The sequence below is a fragment of the Streptopelia decaocto genome, assembly GCF_964273445.1.
Source record: "Streptopelia decaocto genome assembly, chromosome: 2".
Taxonomy (NCBI): domain Eukaryota; kingdom Metazoa; phylum Chordata; class Aves; order Columbiformes; family Columbidae; genus Streptopelia; species Streptopelia decaocto.
This window is the reverse complement of record NC_138655.1, coordinates 51693531-51715498: the sequence shown is the minus strand read 5'-3', so window position 1 is coordinate 51715498 and position 21968 is coordinate 51693531. Positions and strand designations below refer to the sequence as shown.

Below are 21968 nucleotides of genomic sequence, written 5' to 3'. Positions count from 1 at the left end.
ACATGATGTTTAACCGTAATATTTCTTGTCGATTTTAATTCCTAGTATTCAAGAAGCTGAAGGATGAAGCAGAATTCCAGAAAAAAGAGTGGCACAGGAAACAAGGTGATAATACAGATATTTCTAAGAATCTCATATGTGTTAGCCTGTTCAGAGTTTGTTTATATTTACATATATTGATTTGAAAGAGATGTTTTTTTGTTCTGTTATATAATTGCTTACCTTCTGAAGGAGAAATAGGAAAAATAGAAACCCATTAAAATAGGACAGTATTCTTGTTAAGAAAAATACATTTGTCTTTGGTCTCGTAACTTGAATACCATTGATGTGACCTTTAAAAATGTATCTATAATTTTAAACAGGTCCTCATTTTGTGGATCAACTAGGATGGGAAGTTACTGATGAATGTAATGTGATGTTGAAATGCAAGGTAAGGGGCAAGGAAAACTTTGAGTACAATGTTCAAACCACTTTGAGCTACCACTACTTAGACAGGGAGGGTGGGAAGGGACTAAAGACATGCCCTTTGCCTGTCTGTATATAGTTCATATTGGATAGTGGCACAGCCTCTGGAGGCTAATCATGCTGGGGTGACTGCTCATTGCCTGCAACAAAACACCTTGGAAAACACCTTCAACTTTTTCCTTCAGGCCTGTAAGCCACCCACCCACCCAGGAAAAGACACCTGAATAGGAATGACAAGGCTTTGTGAATCCTGGGACTTGCTCATTTTTGGCCAGTTTATGTGTGTAGAAATCCCCTGGACAGCACCCACTGTTTCCCTGGGATCTTTGAAGATGTTGGCAATTCTTTTCTCTCTCTTTTCATCCCTGCTGTTTTCCCTCTTGCATCCCTCATTTTTAAATGGAGGCCTGCAACAACTCAGTGCAACCAAGATGTAAAATATGCTCTTCCTTTATGAGATACTTGAACAGGCTAACCCATGCGACACTGAGCTCCTCTGCTCAAATCAAGAGAATAATTACGATGTTTTTGTTTTCATCCATTTTAGGTGGCTAATATTAAGAAGGAAACACACATTGTATGGTACAAAGACGACAGAGAGATAATGGTGGATGAAGAACATGATTTTAAAGATGGCGTGTGTACTCTGCTGATATCAGACGTGAGTGATTGTCCTTCTTAGCCCTCAGCTAAAGTTAGTGTTATGAATTCAGATGAAAGATACAATCTAATCTGATATTTCAGCAGAACAATCAAAAAAAGGGATGTGGGTTTCAAAAATGGAAAAAACTCGCAAGGCATCTGTGTTTTATATAAGCAAATGTCTATCTATAACTGCTCATTCAGATGTTCAGGAAATGAGGACAGAAGAGATAATAAGCTTGTCACTTCCTTTGCATGTCAGTTTAACAACAGAACGAGACCACATTTATGTTGTGAATGGCATTTGGAAAGCGCTTTTCACTCAGGGTTTCAGAGGACAACCCTCTAGGAGTCACCAAAGAGGTCTGGTCCCTACGCAGCCTTGCTGCAGGCTCGGGCTGTGACGTGGCTTCACCACTTCACCTCTTTGCTCTCAGTTCTTTGGATGAGGAAGGGATGAACTGTCAGGGTTCCCTGGGACTGAGGGCTCCCCCACAGCTGGAGGCCAGGACCCCCCAGCCCAGGCCCATCCCACCAGCCCAGCAAGGAGCAGGGCACCTGGGGGGCAGTGGGGCAGCACGAACCCTGGACATCAGGCCATCAGGGGATGGGGCATCAGCTGGGTTCAGGAGTAAAATCTAGATTTTTCTACAGTAACTATTCTGAAAGCTGATTTTACTGTTACAATATCACAGTTTTCTAAGAAAGATGCTGGCACGTATGAAGTCATACTGAAGGACGACAGAGGAAAGGACACCAGCGAGCTAACACTCAAGGACACAGGTCAGAGGCACCTTCTGCACGCTGGCAGCCACACCAGATGACAGCCTGGCTGCTCGCCTGCAAGCAGGTTCAGGGTAATGCTGGGAACTGCGTGTGTCACCTGCCTGTGGCATTGTTCCTCCTGTGTATAAGATCATCTCGTTAGAAAAGCTGAGATTTTTTCAGTTCAAATAATATTTGAATGCAGTCTACTGGATTTGGGCTCTGTATAATTCTGGGAGAATACTATGACTAACGCTATGCAAAATGGTAACAGGTTTCCTCAGGGGACCATCAGTAGTGTAATTCTACAAATGTAGAAAGAAATTAGAGAACTAGGTAATTTTAAAAGACTTCACATTTTTATTATGTTTTGCTATTCATTTATTTATGGGACTTTCCACTCATTGTGACTATTATATTTTTAAAATTTCACTTACATTTCCAAGCCAGTAGAGAAAAACATATCTACTAGAGTGTATATAGATGGATTAGCATTCCAACTCAATAATGTAATTTACAAAAAAAAAAAAAAAATCTATCTATCTATCTATCTATCTATCTATCTATGTAGTTTTGTTCAGCTTCAGCAGTATTCATCAAGGCTGCTGTTAAATGAAGTCTGGATGTTGTGGAATAACAGGCTATAGTTCTGCATTACTTAGATTTCTAACATATTTTATAAGGTAGGTCCGATTTCTTTTTCAAACCTACTGGAGAGAACATTTCAGAGCCAGTACTTGGACTATTATTGACTGTGCTTGAGCTGCAGACACAGAGTCTTAGTCTCTGGATTTTGTTTCCACAGCTTTTGCAGATCTGATGAATGAAGTATGCAGAAGGATTGGTAAGCACTTAATTCTCTTTCCAAATGAATGACTCATTGTGACACACAGTGAACGGCTGCATGGCTACATTATGCTGTGTGCTCTTCTTTCAGCTTTATCTGCAACAGATCTGAAAATCCAGAGCACAGCTGAGGGCATCAGACTGTACTCCTATGTTACTTACTATGTGGAAGATCTGAGAGTAGGCTGGGTGCACAAGTAAGTATGCAAAAGCTTTGCAAAAGTCAGTGCAATTTTGTTTTTATAGACTCAGAAAGCACCTGTGTACATGAGAAGAGACCCAGGTTTCTTCTCATCTCTCATGAGTCCTCTCATGTGAGTTAGTTTCGGTGAATTCCACCCATGTGAAACCAGTATGAGAGTGAGGTGGTGGTGGTGCAGGGCCATCCTGTTGTTTCCCTCGTGGGACAAAAAGTCCTATGCCATGGGATGCTGTCAGGGCTGTGCTACTCCAGAGCACTTCCCACCTCCTGGATGGGAGCTGCATCTTTCCCTGAATCAGTTTTAAGGAGTGATGCAAATATAGACTGAGACTGACAAGATTTAAAAGAGGCCAGTACCATGGGTTCAGAGATACCTAGCCTGGAGGACTGCTTGTCTAGAAGCCACAATTCACAGGAACTGGGACAAGTAGGCACCTCTTCTTAACACATGGGCTCACATATAGGAGGTAAATCAAGTTTCAGCATGTGCCTGGGGCAGTAAAATACAGTCCTTCCTGTGTGCACTATGAACCTAACCAAGACAGACAGAAGTACTGCGATTTTTGAAAAGATTATGAGTGCCCAGCTCCCCATAAAATTAATGGGAGTTGCATACCCAGATCCACCAGGCAGCTTTGAATTCTCATGCACTGCAAACAGCATGCACTGGAAAACCCAGAGAAGTAAACAACTTAGATTTAATTTAATAGTAACAATATATTTGAATCACTTCAAATCTGTTATTACTACTCTTGCTGCTTCACTTCCTGTGGACATGGTAGTAATTAGTCTTTAGCATGGAACCTGAATTACTGATTTCTCAATAAAAGTCATGTAAAGGAGGCACAGAATACTCAGGCTGTGTTGTAGCAGTCTGGCTGTAATTATTGACAATGACGCTAACCAGCAATGCTGTCAGAGAAATGACAACAGTTTGAGGTTTTCCTGTTTCTTGGCACCCATTTTGACCTGGTACTGTCAGGAGTCCTAAGCATTTCAGAACTGGAAGTGAATATGAAATATTCTGGATTTCTCTCTCTCTTAATTTGCTCATTTTTTCTGTCTTAATTATCTCTCTCTCTCTTTCTATCTCTCTTCTCTCTATTTAATTTTTAGAAACTAATTTAATCTCGAAGGACATCCAATTAATCTATTTAAAATGTTCTTTGACCCTCTAGTATATTCGAAGTTATCAGTTTAAAGATAAAGAAAATGAGTAGCTGATATCTTTTGCCTTATCCAGGGCAATTAACTGCTCAGCTAGGAAGCTGAGAAATTGTGGTTTGTCTGTTTGTTTGTTTGTTTTGTGGGAGAAGATATACTCGCATCAAAGAATGCTTAATCATAAATGCCAAAGCACAACAGAGTGTCAGAAAACATTCCAGCCACCAAACATAATTTGTGAAAAAAAGTGAGGGTTTTTTTAGGTAAAGCCCTGTATAGTTTTGTTTTGCCCAAGCAGAAATAAACTTATGCTAAGAAGAAAACATGAACATCTAAGGATGCAAGGTTTGCTCTTCAGAGGTCTGGGTTTTAAATTTGTACAACTCTTGTGTGCCTCAGGCCACAGACTAATATGCATAACCTTGCTGCGAGCTTTGAGGAGAGCTAGACCTTGAACAGGAAAAGACTATCATGTCAGTTCTGCCCTGCAGGTCCACAGCTTTATCATGAATTTGACTTCAAAAGTCTTAAAATATGGTGGCATACCATAGCACTTTGGAAATCATCTAGTAACTGCAGACGTACTCAGTGACTCATCATGAGCAAATCCCTTTAATGCTCCAGTAAAATGAAAGGGTAACATCGTTTTGTATTTTTCAGTGATACTCAGATTAAGTTTACAGACCGAGTGAAGACTGGCGTCACTGGGGAGCAGATCTGGTTACAGATCAATGAGCCGACTCAACAGGACAAAGGCAGATACACAATGGAGCTCTTCGATGGTAAAACGACACACAAAAAGACAGTGGATCTTTCTGGACAAGGTAGGCCATTCCCGCTGCTAACCTCAGCTGTACATAGGCATTACACCATGATTAGGCAGGAGCATCTACAGCAGGATCTTGCCAAGACCTGTTACCCTTTGGGTTGTAGGGTCTCTGTATGTCCCCAGCAGCCAGGCAGTGTTTGTGGGGACAAGGCAATTTGTTTTCCCCAGACTGTGCTCTCGAGTCATAAATTGCAAACAGCTTTTTCCTATTCCAAATACCCACTTGCAGTTTGGCTACTGAGACATCAACTCCTTTCCAAGCTCTCCTACAAAAACCCTTTTGTTGCTGGCATTGATTGGCAGTTTTAAATACAAGTTGTCTCACTGAGTGCCTTCTGTATTTCTCCCTTCCAAGTAATATTTGGAGAAGGAAGTGAAGGACACCTTTGTTCTCTGACTTGCCTACTGTATTTCTTTGATGGATCTAATAGGGCTCCTTATTCTTCAGAGATGTCAAGGATGGTTCCTTTCATCAGCATGATGAAGGACTGATAGGGGAACAGCAAAAATTATTCAGATTGACTGTTGAAAGCTTTTACTCTGCAAGATCTCTCAGATCCTAGGGACCAGATTAACTCCACTCAAACTGCCAAGTTTCCATCCCCAGCCATTCCCATCCGTAAAACTTCACTTTGGGTCTGCAGGCTCTCTAATGACAATAACATTATAATCATCTCCATGTTGCTCCTTCTGTACTCTCTCTCTGCTTTCTGAGGAAAGATATTTCTTCTTCCCTGACAAAGCAGAGGCTGACCTCCCACATAGTGGTAGCTTGGCCTGAATTTATGAAGAAGACAACAGTTTGCTGTCTGCTTTGTTCATGGGCATCTGTGTGATGCTTAAGAGCAGATGTAAAAGTACTTGGAAAAAACAGATCTCTTGCATTCCATAAGCCAGTGGTGTCTCAAGTGGGGTGCACGCAAGATGATTTGCTGGGGTGCAGGAAGGAAATATGAGAACTTCAGTAGTACAACTACATAATTTATAAATAAATACCCATATATTGGGGTGCGTGCTCAAAAAAATTTTAGATGGGGTGTACGATCAAAAACGTTTGGGAAATCACTGCTGTAAGCTACCACTTAGCTGGTGTATTGTGGGTTTCTTCCTCTTTTTTTGTGAAATTATTTCAGCCTATTGCTCTCCTACTGTCTCTTAGTCTCAAAGCCTGACTTTCAGAAGAAAAACCAGTGCGTTTATGTGTTCATATCTATATATAATAGCTGTCATACACAAGATGGCCTTCATTAGTTGAACCATTCAGCATTTCAGGGTTTATACAATATATATGCATCCACCCATTAATACTTCTTTAATGATGTCTACATTTTTAATTTATTTCTACATTTTACTTTTAAACTTCTGATGATTCATCTCTGAGCCTACCTCTAAAACCAACTTTTCTCTTTACAAAGCATTTGATGAAGCCTTTGCTGAGTTCCAGAGATTAAAGTAAGTATTATGTCATCTGAATACAGTAGCGCCAGCCATAAAATAATAACAGTTTTTGTTTGTTTTGTGCTGCAGCTAACTACATCCTACTAAACAAATCCTAGTCCTACAGAAATTTGTAGGAGTTTTGCATGTGATTTCTTTGGTGTAACTCTTATATAACAGTTAGGTAACAAAGGAAAAGCAGTATTGCCAAATGATGAGAGAGATTTTCCTTAACAGATTGAAGTTCATTACAAAGACAAGCTATTTTTAAATCACTCCAAGTAAACCTTAACTGAAATTTTACTTCCTTTTTTGTTTCTTTCAATTCCAGGCAAGCTGCGATTGCAGAAAAAAGTAAGTAGGCCTTCTTTGACAATGATTGCAATAAACTGTTTATGAAGGTTTTCTTCCTCCCCAGGAAGCCTCTGTGTTGGGAGAGAGAGGGCATGTATAAAAGTGTATGTGCCCGTGCTCATCATAAGATAAATTTGTCCTTACACCAAAGGGAGGCAAGGAGAGTGACCTTTTAGTGATTTAACTTTGCTGCACACTGCAGCTAATCGCACTATAGTTATGGGTTATATTGATTTTTCCAGTCTAAGCTCCTGTTCTCACTACCAGTTAGCCTTCTCTAAAAATTATCTTTATTGCTGACATCTCTCATGCATGTTCTTTGCACAAAAGTCACTTTGTTTCCAAAAATGGAGGAAATCGCTTGGCTAGTTTTGAACTATCTAAAATGCCAAATGGCTCCTGCATTACACACAGAGATGGGTAAGAAAGTGACAGTAGCTTTTACATTGATTAAAGGCAGAGCCCTGAATCTCCTGATACTTTTGCCCATGTGTCAATTCCAACACAGCAGCTAAAACAAAAGTATGTAATAAATACTTGAGGAATAAGTGATTAGAATTCAACTTGAATTACTAAACCAGATATCCTTCCTATTTAAAGAAAAATGCACAGAAAAATGTAGCACACCAAAGTTCTCCCACCACAGATGACATTCAGACCTGTATAAAAATGGGGGCAGAACTGGCATTTGGAAAGCTATTGGAGAAAAATGTCTAGAGAGATCTGAGCCAACTCCTCCTGGACACAGACTTCAAGTAGTGCAGGGTTTGGAAATGTACAGTGATCCCTATGAGTTCCACCTGAGACAGCACAAAAAAATCAGAAATAGCCCTGCCCTGGGCATTTCGTTTCTAACCCTGAACCATTCATAAGGGGCTGGCGTGTTAACTGATAGAACACAGTCCCGTTCCTGGTCTCATAAGGTTATTATCTCTGCACTCCAGAGCACATATTTTATAGAACACATTAGAGAGGAACATTCTGCATAGTCATTTCCTTCCTCTGCCAGGCTTGACCAAGACTTATAACAAACAAAATCCATATTCCAGAATAAGTGCGCCAAAGCCTGCGTGTGATCAGCATATTTGTATTTGTGTCAGATTCCTATGGGACTCTGAGCTTAAAACTAGACCAGATATTGATCTCAATTACACCCAGATATGTACAAAGCGGTGGGATCACAGTGATACCACTCGAGACTTTGCATTTAGATCATAACATAACCTCCACACTCTATTAGCTATCATTCACTTCCTTTTGTAAACACAATAGTTTTGGTTTATGATACTAAAAATTTAGAACACCAAATAAAAAAAATGAATTTTTTTGTGCACTCAGAAGTAACACTGAATTGATGGCAAAATCTGCAGGACACAGCACATGTACTTTAATTCTTCTCTGTAAGTGATTGACACCAGCTATTAACACATTTTTGCTGTGAATTCAACATTTTTTTAACGTCCACATGGTGTGCTAAGAATGCTGAATAGTTCTCTGCTACTGCAGATATAAGAGACAAGTTGTACATAAATAAGATAAAAGGAAAGATCTAGAAGGGAAACAGAAACTGGGACATAGTTGATTTTAAGACACTAAAGAAAATCATGCTTATTTATTTCCAGATCGTGCACGGGTACTTGGAGGTTTGCCCGATGTTGTCACCATCCAGGAGGGCAAGGTACAGTAAATTAACTGAAGCTTTGCACAACAGCCCAACAGCTTGAATGCCTTTCAATGATGGGAAAATATTAACCTTTTTTTTTTTTAAAGATTCCATCTTTAAAATCTGCTACATTATTTATTCATCCCCTCCCTTCTGTACAGAATTCAACAGTCTTGCACAGATGGGTTTATGTATTCAGGGCAGTGTCTTTTCTTAAGCATTAGATAAAAGTGAGATGACAATGTGAGTTGAGACTAAAACTCCTTATATAACCAGCTCTTTAAAAATTCATGCACAGGTTTCACAGTTAGATTTTCTTTTGTAACAGGGTATCAGGGAGGTTTAATTCCTTTTTTTTGCAAGATAGCTAGTCATTCTATGTCTTTTGCAGTTAACTTCCTTGCAATGTGGCAAGACAGTCACACCTGTCAAGGCTGGCTTTTAAATGAAGTAAAAGTAGTAAACCATAATAACTCAATTCTCATCCAGACAAAAGGAGAAAGTTTTTCCTATTTCATCAAGGTAAATGAGAAGGAAGTCAAAAGAAGTCACTGGATTATATTAGCAGAGTTTAACCAAAAGGTTATTGTAAAATAGTCCCAGGAGAACACGGCTACATCGATGCTTGAGCACAGAACACATTACCCAGAAAGCCGGTTCTCAATCTCCCAACCTTTTTGCAGCACGCTGCTTCTACAAGTTGCTGCTTAATAGTACTGAGACCACAAAGTGCCTGCTCGTCACTTCTCACTGCTCTACCACTACCCAGTTCCTCTCTACGTGTGTGAACGCTGAAATAGGGCATGTGAATGTCACTGAAAAGCTGTGACGTGACAACCACAGTAAGACAGCTTCCCGATATTTCTGGCTTTATCTGGCAGTAGGTCAGCCGAGTTCAAGGTATTTGATTATAAGCTGAGCAGAAGTATTAAGAGTCTAAAATCTTGGTCTGAATCGCTTAACAACGCTAGATAAAGCCTACAGATAGCAGAATGCAGCAGTTCTGGGAAAATAAAGCAGGTTGGCATTACAAAGTGAAATTTAACCTTTCATTAAAGGATTTAGCAGTTTGGGAAATACTGTAGAAGCAAGAAGCACTCATAGGAGCACTATGACTGCAGGTAGAAGACACAAAGAAACAGAATGAATTTGCAGATTCTCAGCTAATAGTGCTTGTGCTTGGAGATAAGGCTCTCATGCTGCTTTGGCAGGGGATAAATTTAGATGGTTATTATGAGTTTTATGCTTTTGACCAAAAGAGAGGTGATATGAAGCTGACTGTGAGCTCACTAAAGGAAAATGTGTAGGGTTTGTAAAAAGGAAATTTGTAAACAATGAGTTGCAAAATCTTGATGTATAAAAAAGTGACTGAGAAACTCCCAGAACTCAAGACAAATATCATTGACCTCATGTTTCTGGATTCAGTAGATGTTCGTTTTGGGAAATGGAGTAGGACAGAGAGTGATCAGGGAAAACAGTGCTTGTTGGCTCATCTGTCAGTCGTTTGCATACATGCTGGAGAGAGGGCAATATGATTCTCTGGTGTGTAATTCCTGCAAAATGCACAGTCATCAAGGATTTTGAAAAACAGTAATTGAGGTAGGAGTGGACTGGCAATTGCAAGCTTTGATTCTGAATATGGGTGCAGGCACAACTACAGAGTTATATGAACAGATTGGTATCCCTAGACTGAACTTCCAAGCATATGTGTGTCTCAAACTTAAACTTAATGCCATGACCGTGATGATATTTATTAGCTTTTCACATGTGAGCTGAAGTATATGTGTGAGAATAAACGAACCAGTGTTTACCCAGTGTTAATCAAACAGTGTTCCAGACAGCCTAAGAGACTTCCACTGACAGACAGAAATGTTCCTCAGCAGCGCAATGTAATTGGAAAAGGCTAAGTGTCAGTTCATATTAGGGAGGAATTTGACCTGACAGTGAATACTAGCATAAGTTCTGTGTACAGCCAGCCAAATTAACCTAAGTGGCTGTTTTAATGCAGGCCTGTAAGTGCGTAGGAGGTTTTATTTTTAAAAGGAGAAGCTTAGGGTTCTGATAGAGAGGCATTTTGAGACCTAGAAGCAACATGTTGCATCCTCCTGCCCATCAGCTCTCCATTCTACCCTTCTACCAGGGGTAAGTGCCCTCACAGATAAGGTGGAAGAACAGACCAGGTTCCCATGATCAAGCTGCTTCAATTCAGTCATTGGCTTCTTTGTCCAAACCACCTCTGAATGTGAGTTTGTGCTAATATGCAAGAGGCATGACAACTCTTGAAATACAGTGACATATTTCCTTCTGCCACCTATACTACCCTACACATGATAATGTGCGGTGAAAGGCAGAAAAGGTAGTGGGGGACACAAAGTGTCTAGACTTGCACCTGCTGGTTGCTCCAAATGCACATGCCTCAATGTCGCAGGTCCAGACTTGTTATTGGAACTTCGGTGTGCAGCTTTGAAATACTAAGATCTGTTTCAAAGAGATGGAGGTCACTCATGCAGGGTTTTTTTCAGATAGATCAGGTTTCCTGATAGATTTCATTCACTCGCCACAACATCTAGGCAGGTTTCCAGTCTATTTTTCTATCACAGATAGAATCAGAGCCAGACAACAACTGGAAAAAGGAGATTGTCTTGTAGTGGAAAGGTACCTCTTCCCCTCAGGAGGACAGGACACACTTTTTTTAGCAGGATAAGGATTTCAGTTTGAGTACAGTATTATAACCAGGGGGTTCTGTGAGTAAAAAAGATATACATGAGCAGGACAATCTCCTGCCCAAAGAACAGCAGATCTGGAATAGATCTGCAATGAGCACAGACTGAAACATAGGAGGTTCCATCTAAATGTGAGGAGAAACTTCTTTACTTTGAGGGTGCCAGAGCACTGGAACAGGCCGCCCAGAGAGGTTGTGGAGTCTCCTTCTCTGAAGACATTCAAAACCCACTTGGATGTGATCCTGTGTGATCTGCTCTGGGTGAACCTGCTTTAGCAGGTGGGTTAGATGATCTCCAAAGGTCCCTTCCAATTCTGTGATTCTGTGACGTGCAGTAACAGTGGGAAATCACTTCTCCTTGGCTAAGGCTCAATAATACTGGAATTACCTTCAAGAAAACCAAAGATCTCACCATCTATGTAGTGAATGATAAGATACATCTCTAGAGATTAGTAGCTGTAAAATAAATAATAAAGAGTTGCGAACATCAAGAAGAGCACCGATGTCAAAAAAAGGAGCTAGTGATGCAAGGTTAAGCAAAATGCAGCTATTTTAAGGCATTATTTAGAATAAAAAGAGCCATTGCTGCTGATTGAATCTCTTTGAATTAAGGAGTACTGACACCACTTTAAACACCTGAGGTTTGAATGATGCCACTAATGGAGCTGCCTGGAAATTACATCAGCTTATTAGCATCTTGGAGTGACAGCTGGGGTGACTTGGTGATGATGTCTTGCTTGCTAGACAATTGCAAGACAGTAGGAAATATCGAGCACCTGAAGGGACCCATATGCAACATCTGGCTGAGGGCATGTTTGTGTTGAGAGAGATAAGGAGGAGGGGGAAAAGTAAAACCTCTTGTTTTTCCCTTGTTTTTCAAAAAGATGGATTGGTGTATAAATCAAAACCACATTCATGTTCACAGCAGCGGGCTCTGAGAGAAGGCAGTCAACAGCCCCACGCGGTCACCAGCTGTAGGTGCTGCAGGAAATCAGATAGAGACCGTTTCCATCAAGCCGTAACCACCTCTCACTTGGAATTTGCCTTTCCTTCAGTACCAAGAATTAAATGTTGTTGATGGAGGAAAGACTTCCCCCTCCATTTTGTTCTCATTTTGGTCCTTAGGTGATATGGGATTTATTTGATTTTCATTTTGTTGTCAGATGTACAAAAATCTTTCATTTGTATAGAGGTATCTGTTTTTTTGTATTTGCTCATTTCAACAGCTTTCTGGTTATCTGTCTTCTGTCCCATCTTCCACCATCACACTGCCAGATAAGAAGCAGAGAGGTGAAGGGAAGGTAGCCTGTTAAATAGATTTTGCACAGTAGATTTTTTTCATGACAGCCTACAGGGCCAACAATGTAAGTGCTCTTCAGTTGTCTCTATTTTTGATGTATTTTTATCAAAAACCTTAAAAAATGTAAGAGAAACTTGATTCCAGTCAAGCGGAAGCTTCTCCATTTGTTATATATCTCTTAGTCCACTCCCAATGAACAACTGAAGACCATTTTCTCTGCAGTAAAAATTCTTCAAGTTCCATTTTAAAAAATCTACTTTGAATACCTTTTTAAATTCAGACCAATGTACTATTTAATACTTGGACATAGGTTGATTCCTTCCTAAATAAAGGTCCAGAGAAAGGCCTATATACCACTGAAGTTTCATATGAACATTTTTAACGTTTGACTCTATGTAATGTTCATTTTTTGCAAACTCTTTTGAGAAGATTCCCACGGCACTGCGATTGGGGGAGGGGATTATTTATATGTATTGATATCTCCCAAACATTAATTTCTCATCTGACAACAACAAAAAAGGAGACCTGAACATTGTATATCCAACTCCCAGTGATCTCTCTGACAACTGACTCTCTAACAATGAAGATACTTCCTTCAGTCTGATGGGACTCAATTCAGTCCTTAGGAACATTACTAACATAAAAGGGAAATACTTACATGAACAGCAAAGAAATAGGAAAGTCTGTATTGATTTCAGTTTAAAAAGTTTTACAGGAGTGCATAAGACAATTCAAATTTATTGGAAGAGCAATCAGGGCATAGCTTTAAAATACCCTAAATTAAACAAAATAATCCAGGGACACTTTGTTCTTAGTTATTTTAAAAAGCAGGCACACTTTCTCTACTTCTGTGGTAAATATATAGTGAGCTTAACGTGAATAAATCTGTCTGACGGTTCCTCAAATTCTCATTTCAGGCCTAACACGCAAAAGCAGATACTATCTAATTTTGTATTAAACAATATGCATGGAGAAAGATCTACTAATGATTATGAGAGTAGAGAGGAAGGTCCATAAAATATTGAAAGGTTTTAATGGAGTTTTTGAACCGAGTTCCTTCTTTTCCTTTATGATACAGAAGACTCTGACAAAAATTATTGATTACTGATGATGATATGCATCCATTTACTAAAAGCAGGAAGCTAAATAAGGGGTTGGAACATTTGGAGGGTCAGGCATCAAAAACCAGCCAGTATTTACTGACTCTTATTTGTAATTCCTTTGTACTTTTTTTCTATAGGCGCTTAATCTTTCTTGCACTGTCTGGGGAGATCCTACTCCAGAGGTGTCATGGCTGAAGAATGAAAAACCATTTGTATCAGATGCTAATTGCATCCTGAGATTTGAACATGGAAAAAATGTCAGCTTTACCATTTCTACTGTGTCCACACACGACTCTGGGAAATACAGCATTGTGGTGAAGAACAGTTACGGCACAGAGACCAGCGATGTCACTGTAAGTGTGTACATACCTGAGGAAGAGAGAGAGTCTGAGCAAGAGAAAACAAAAGAAGATAAGAAAACTAAAGCGTGAATTTAAGACTAGGCAACAGAAGTACGGGGGAGATTTTGGATGATAGGCTGACATAATCTGTGTGTGTAAAAGGCTTTCTGCTTTAGCAGGCAGCCTTAGGTTTTTCCATTTGCTTCAGTTTTGCTTCTAATAGACTTAATTGTGCCAGAGAAAACAGGGCCTTTCATATTTTCTGACTGCTAACTTTACAGAACCTAGCAGTAGCATCCTCAGCCAGGCCAAATACATGCTGGCTGTAAACACAGGTCCACCATTTGACCCTCTTCCTGGGCAGTTTGACCATACAACACAAATGGAAAGGGTGAAGAATCATTTAAGTGGAGGTAATCTATGAGGTATAGTAGATGGAAAGATAAAAAATGATTGAGGCCTTTTTGAGTAGAAGTTTAGATTGGTTCCAACTTTGTTAAAGTAGCATAGATGGAACGTGTTAGAGAATTAAATTGTAGAGAAACTAGTGCTGATTTTGTCTACATTAAGGCCGCTTTGTATTGCTGTGTTAATTTAGAGAGGCCTTAATATGGGTGTCATTTACATCCATACATGTTGTGTAATCTGCCCAATTGGGGTAAAAGTACTGTAACATAAATGAAAATTAGGCTTAGGAGGCCTGAACACTAGTGTGTGTGTATGTGTGTGTGTGTCTGCAAATCTGTACGAACTCTCCTCTATGTTCACAAATAAACTGGATTCACTTCTTTCCTTCCACCACAAGCTTGTTTCACTGTGTCGTGTTTTACTAGTCACAGCTTTGGTAGTTGTGCACAGTATCTTAGTAGCTTAATGATCTCACCGCTGTAATTACCGCTAGTTTCCCTTTAGATCCCTGTTAATCTTCACTTTGCTCTTCACAACAAAACCCACAACGGCATCTCCTCACGCCTTTCTGTCCAGACCTTCACGGCATCACATCTCAACTCAGCAAGGTATTTTTGCAAATTCAGACACAGGTATAGTCTCATGCAATTCAATGGACCTGCTCATGAATTTTGATTTAAGGGTGTTAGGTAAGCATTTTGTTAGACTGAGAGTATTTCTTCCAAACTTAACACTGGAGATCAGAAATAACAAATCTTGTTAAGATCTTTTACAGCTACAAAAAGAATCTTCATTGGAACTTAGAAAGAAATGTGAGGCTTTTTCAGACAAAAATGTTTCAGACAAAAAACTTTTGTCCAGATCTTTGAACACATTTATATAGATTAAAAACTCCATGTCAGCTATTTTACAGCACCACTGATTATTGTTAGCTGAGGAAGAGCAACAGAATGTACATACATGTCCATCCTGATGGAGATATATATGATATATACACTTGATATATATGTGATATATACTTGTGATACGATATATCAGCCCAGTTGCAAATTAGTAGAGCAACGTGCCATATTTATAATTCTTTTCATGACTAGCCTCACAACAGCACAATCCTTCACACCAAAATCTAAAGCCCTAAAGTAGATATTTTCAGTGTAAGCATAATCTGTGTGCACCTTTCACATACTTTCTCTTGTCATTTTTAGCTACTGTGACTGCAGACATAGAGCTGTTTCCCAGGCACTCGTTTTGCTGCAGTATTGACATTTCTGTGAGGATGTCACCAGCAAGTGCTGCACAGTGGTTGCTCACTTAAACCCTCGCCAGCTGAGGTTTACTGTCAGCTCATGCTAAAGGCGAAGTGGAAGCATGAGGGAATTATTAATGGCTCGAGTAATAATAGATTCAACACAGTTATCAATGGCAAAAGTGGTGATTTTTGCAATTTTAAAATATTTTTAAAATCAGTTTCTGTAAAGGGCTAATCCTTGAAAAACAAACAAACAAAAACAAAACAAACAAACCCACAAAACCAAACAGATTTAGATCAGATCCATGTCCTACCAGAACACATTAGCATGTGCCTAACTTTATGCACGAATATTTCCACCAGTTTCACAGAACCCATTAAGTTTATTTAGTGTAAATATTTTTTACAGACTATATTTTACAGAATAAATTTCACATTGCAGGGATTTTTAACATGAAATTATGCAAAACTAATGTGTTTTCAGCAACTCACATAAAGTGTATGTGTTCACACAGCTTTATCTCCTAAAATAGTAAAAATACAGGCATCAAACCTGCTGACATTATTGCAATTTCAAGGTTTAAGTGTGTAATTGTGTACATTAATGAATCAATATCTGTTATTTTAAAAGTTCAGATTATTTAGTCACAACAGCTACCTATCAGACAAAGTAAACAGCTTAAGTTTTAAATTTTAAAGTATAATCGTGAGAATATCTTTAATTTGAGATACAGCAAACTTTCTGAGTAAAGAATTAATATGAAATTATTTTATAATTTTGCTTAGTGTGACATGAAGCTAACTGAAGGACAATAAGCAGGTCACTCCACCTTGATCCCAGGACACACCCCTTAATAGCAACAGTGTCCCATCTCTCTTCCATCCTCCAGAGTGCAAACAATATGACTTGGTCTTAGCAATACCTGATAACAGATGTTAATTATTTAGCATGAGCACACTTTAAAACATTTTGGTAGCAGTTTATTTCTACTACTTTATCTTCAAAAATCTGTCCTCCTGCCTCCCTCTTTTTGGCAGAACTGAGAGGGAATACAAGCGGGGCATCTCCCAGATAACAGGCTGGATTCTACTTCTCTTTGCTTCAGAAGACATACGTGTTCCTGGAAGTTAGAGTAATAGCTGCTTCTAGATGTATTGCTGCCAGGGTTTCAGTTATGGTGGTTTCAAACTCAATTTGTGATGCATCCACACTCCTCGCTTGTGTGCTTTTTGTTCTTGCTTTGCTTCAGGTGATTGTAATTTCTGTGTCAGGACTGACTGACACAGTCCAAGGACACGATCAAAATAATACAACTGCATCTAAAAAGAAAAAAACAATGGCAAGCAAACAGAAGGAAGTGGAAAAGAAAGGTAAGAGCACTTTCACCTTTATGATCTTCTACTACAAGGAAATAATTGTTAATAGTCTGTGCCAATCAATATTTCTCAGGTCCCAAACGAATTTACAGTATGTATGCTCTTAATCAACAACAAATGCAACTGCCAGGTTACACCTCAGTGAAAGAGGTTTAAATCAACACTTTTAAATCACCTTTCCACTGGGCTGTGAGTCCTCACCTTGGCTTACCTGGCTGATGACAGCTTTTTAAGCCATAAAAAACACTTTCACATTTCTGAATGCAAAGAGCTCATAAGCCTGTAGGTATACACAGCTGACATTATTTTCCAAAGTGAGACTCATTTCAGCATCTAGATGTTTGACACTTAACAAAATAAGGCCATGCTAATTAAGGGACCCTAAATGCCAAAGTGTTTTAGAAAATCCTGGTCATATAGCTATTTGAGATTAATCAATTATTTTGTCTTAGTCTTATGTTGATATTGAGTGGTAAAGTTGAAATTACAAGTGACCATTTTTTGTCCAATTTAGAGGAAGGGTGGAAAACGAAAAGCTCTCGAGTGATTCAGCATTCTTGTGTATTACAGATTTTTAATGTTCTTTTAGACTCTTACTATATAATTGCTACTCAGACATTAATTTATTATTCACAATCACAACTGCCTCATGTACAGCATTTTAGCTCCAAATAAGGCTTAAATTCCAACATTATCAGAACATCTATTTTACATATTTTGCTAAATATTTTTTGTTTGTATACAGAGCGTATACATGTTCTGTCATTGCTGACAGAACATTTTATGCTCTTATTCTCCTCCTCTTTCTGCTTCAAAGGCAAGAACAAATATTTAATTGCATTTCTTTCCTTTCTTGCCTTACTGGTATGAATAACCTAGACATTTTTGAGTAGTCCTGTAAATGAGATGACTTATGTGAGAAACAATTGTTTACATCCGTAAATGTTTTGCAGGTTCTACCCCTCAATCTTTTTAATTAGAGACCATAAAGACTTGGGCTTGTTTTTGGCTCTGTAAAAAGTAGTGACTTCATTTGTGATACTGAATGTCTTTATACGGGTATGTGAAGGGGAAAAAGAACACAATAAGGTCCTAACCAATGTGAAAGCAAAATCTTACTCCACGTACTTCTGTGTTGCTGAGCATAGTAAATATAATACAATTTTTATTACTTCTCCTAAATCAGATTTTATTAAGCCACACGTAAAAGCAATTATTACTACAGAAGAGACACCTGATCCAAATGAAATCCCCCCTGTGGAAATAGAAAAGGATACAAAAAGCAACCAGCGAGCGGCAAAGAAGACTGATGGGAAGGCAGTGGTAGCAGAAAAGGTTCCACAGCCCACAGAAAGCTTGGAGAGACAGGCAAAGAAACCACTGGAAAAAAAGCCTTGAGTAAACCCTGCTGTTCTTGAACGAAGAGTGTGATCTTGTTATGATCTGGATGATAAGGTCAAGCTGAGATTTCGTGGGTGATAGACTAATCACAATATTTTAAAACAAAAGTTTATTAGTGTTTTATTTTATAACAGTTGTAATGCTTCATACTTTAAATGCATAGTAGATGGTCACTTATGTCTCAGTACCAGATTAGGTGCACTGCAGTCACTTGAAAATATCTTAATCATGATCCATGACTTCAATTACTAAAAAATGTCCATGATAAGCAGAAGTTACTAAAGGAAATCCTGTCCAGTATGGATATATTTGCTACTCTAAAAGAATGTTGATATCAGTTATGTGGATCTGTTAATTGATATTTTTAGGCCATCCCAGCCTGAGGCATATCCCACTTACTTTCTCAAGGAAACTGTGCATTCAGTCCTCTTACTGCCATGTGTGCTGTACCTTTCACCATGGCCACAAGGGAAGATCTCCAGAAACAGAATCATCTCCTATGGATGCAGGGGACCATAAGCAGGGGTTTTTTTGAGCCACCTTTCATGCACACCTGTTTCATCAGGTGGATCAAGATGACATCTCACCATTTCTTACCACTGACTGCTTTTCAGCCCTCTCCACTTCATCAATTACCTTCTGGCCTTGGTGAGGTACTATGGATATAACCCATAAATTATCAGCTGCCCCACATGCTCATTCCTCTCCACCCATTTTGCTACAGCAATTATACTTCTGCTTCCAAGACCTGCTAAACCCAGTTTCCTCTTTCCCCTCAGCAACTCAGCCCAATGTCATCCCTTCTTCCCTCGCTAGGACCATACTCACTGGTTTCTTGTAAAAGGGTCTAGTTTCGTGGTGCATGTAAGTGAGGAATACTTACAAGCCAAGAATCTCTGCTTTAAATCATTACTATGCTCATCCACATCCATTACTGTGTTCACTTACATGTTTATGTACTGAAGATATATAAAAATATAACTCTTTTGTGGATGATTAGATATCTTAAAAGAACTAGAGTTTATGCTGAAAAACAAACCAATAAAAATAAAGGTCAGAATTTATTTTGTCAATATGCATGCTGAGTTCAACTTTTAAGTCACCAGAAATTATTAAATACAAGAAATAAAAATAAGATAGTTTAATTACTAGCAAAATACTTTTATTGATTTCAGCTCTTGGAAGGCTCAATCGTATTATATCAGCTTTTTCCAGATGGATTATTTTTGAAAGATTACTAAACTCTGCTGATATTTCTAGGGTGCTAGATCTATGAAAAATGCAGAAATAGTGAAAACACAAGAAATACCAGTTTCTAATCCATCGTTATAAAATTGTTAGCATGAGAAAACAAATAATAATGTTATTGATGTTTAAATGTGTAGTACCTGAGGCACTGACATCTCTGATGGAAGAAACCCATTTAATTCCAGTAGAATTCCAATATGGTTCCATTCACCTCTTTAAAACCAACAGAAAGATTCCTGCTGCAGGAAATACTACTTAGAGAGCTTATATGGAGGCCATTAGAGTAAAAACATTTCTGTAAACAAGGTGAAGGGTTTATATAATTTGGATTGGCCTCCCCGGGTGACAGAAATATGCATGATACAATAGAGAAAAAAAATTATGCAAAGCAAAATACTGACTGCTACACAAAGAAGTGGTGGGAGAAAGTTAAAATACAGACTGGACTACAACTAAAATCATCCTACTAGATGAAGGTACTGTTTGACACAGAGAGCTTGATTCAGTACTATAATACATTACATCCTGTTCTACATCTGGGTTTTATAGATTAAATTAGTAGAAAACTGGAATATCACAGCAGGGAATGATGGAAATGTAGGTCCTGTACATAAATGCAGGCAGGAGCATTTACACGGTAGGGATATTTTAAATGAGACTCTTAATACATGTAGGTTCTCATGCAACTGTTACAGAAAATGATAAAAATCTACAGACGGGCGACTACATCACTCTGCTAGAGAGTGAGAGAGTCTGGCCTTTCAACATGTTACAAAGCTGCAGGTTGCTTCACAGAACTCTTAACCGCACTTTGCCATGGTGATTATTTCAACCTGCCTGACCTCTCTAAAAATCCATCACTTCTTGCTGCCTCTTCAGTTTGGGACCCCATCTCCCACAAACTTCAATGGCAATATGTAAGTTATATATAGAACAGACGGCACCACTGAGATCCAACTCCTGCAAAATGCCACAGGGGTCTTTTCACTGGTTTTAATAGAAAACAAGACAGCTCTCAGAAGAACGCTCTAAAAATGTCCCAAACCTCAGATTGCAAAGCCCATTTTGCTCACAATAAGGTCAACGGCAGATATCTCTTTGGTGTCATAGCATAATCAGGGCTTAGCTTTTTCTTGAAAGAAAAATCAGTATTTTCCTGATATTTCAATTAAAATCTACTGGAAATACTTTTTAAAATTTAAACTAAAATTTTAGTGTGTTTTTTTTTTTTATTTTAAAATTTGGATGGTTCCTCAAAAGCTGGAAATGCAGTCACATCAGTATTGTTCTACTGAAAACTGTTTGCTATCCAGAAGCATAATGTTGTTATGCATGGTAAATGAAATACACAAACACACACATCAAAGATTTTAAAAAACCTTTTTTCCGTTTTATTATTTAAGCTGTAGTTGTTCACAAATGTGTAAGAAAATGTTCAAAATTAATATTAACAGAATTGTTGAGTACATTAAAGTTTATAATGTTACCACGTTTGAATTTCTTTTTACAATCTAAATGTATAATTTATATTCTATTCTCCATGAGAACTATGAAAAATTGTTTCAGTCTCTGTCCATTACATAATGATAGAATGCAAATTCTTTCTGAAGCAACAAAAATCTCCTATCAAACATACAGACTAATTTGACAACATTCAAAATCAGACACTGGTTGCAATATTTACCTGAAGTGCAACTTCTGGAGAGCATCTTCTTTCTTACCTACATCTTCCATTCCCGCATGCTTTACTCTTTATATACAGATTTATAACTCTATTATAAATTAATATATTGGTGTTATAACAGCTGTATTCAACAGTGTGGGAAAATGTTGCATTAAGCTATAATTACAAAGGGTGATTTTTGAAGATGAAAGAAGATGTGGAAAATAGGCTTTGCCTTCCACTGTAGTGAAGGCATTGGGATTCCAGGTGTCCTTGAGTAGTTCTGAGAATCAGTTCTGGATTTGTTAACCAACTGTTGAGGAAGACCTGCCTGTGGGCTGAGACTGGTAAACTATAATTTGACAACATATAAAGCCATAATCTTTGAAACAGCTAGTTGCAAGATGAGATCATCCTTAAACTAGCATAGGGTGCACCTCTGCTCTGGATGCCTGAACAGTAACTATAAGGTGAATGCATTACCTATACGAAACATCTGAAACAAATCTTTCTGCACAAATCATCTGGTGCTGTTTAAAGGATAGTAAGTTTTAAGAACTGAAGTAAAATGTTGGCCAGGTAAAAGGGCAACAAAAGCTGTAAAGAGAAAAATGTTAGAGAAACTTCTCTATTCCATGAGGTCTTCTGGAGATGAAGGCACTGTGAGAGAGACGGTGAGGGGATGAGACCGATGGCAAGGAGAGGAAGGAAGGAGGCACCAGATTTGGCTGCAATCTGCTGCTGACTTTTTCCCTTGTCTCATTTCCCACTCCATGACGCAAGATGTCT

At 38.6% G+C, this 21968-nt stretch overlaps 1 protein-coding gene across 1 annotated transcript in view; it reads left to right on the top strand.

The window, feature by feature from the left end:
• Nucleotides 1-14637, top strand: part of MYOM1 (myomesin 1) — a 73964-nt gene extending 59327 nt beyond the window's left edge. Inside the window, exons 27-37 of the mRNA XM_082045706.1 lie at nt 46-105; nt 363-430; nt 1013-1126; nt 1803-1890; nt 2678-2716; nt 2810-2915; nt 4745-4908; nt 6329-6365; nt 6682-6704; nt 8327-8382; nt 13630-14637. Of these exons, the coding sequence (XP_081901832.1) occupies nt 46-105; nt 363-430; nt 1013-1126; nt 1803-1890; nt 2678-2716; nt 2810-2915; nt 4745-4908; nt 6329-6365; nt 6682-6704; nt 8327-8382; nt 13630-13923 (1049 nt within the window). The 3' untranslated portion in view covers nt 13924-14637. The remainder of the gene's footprint in view (nt 1-45; nt 106-362; nt 431-1012; nt 1127-1802; nt 1891-2677; nt 2717-2809; nt 2916-4744; nt 4909-6328; nt 6366-6681; nt 6705-8326; nt 8383-13629) is intronic.
• Nucleotides 14638-21968: the final 7331 nt, after the last annotated feature.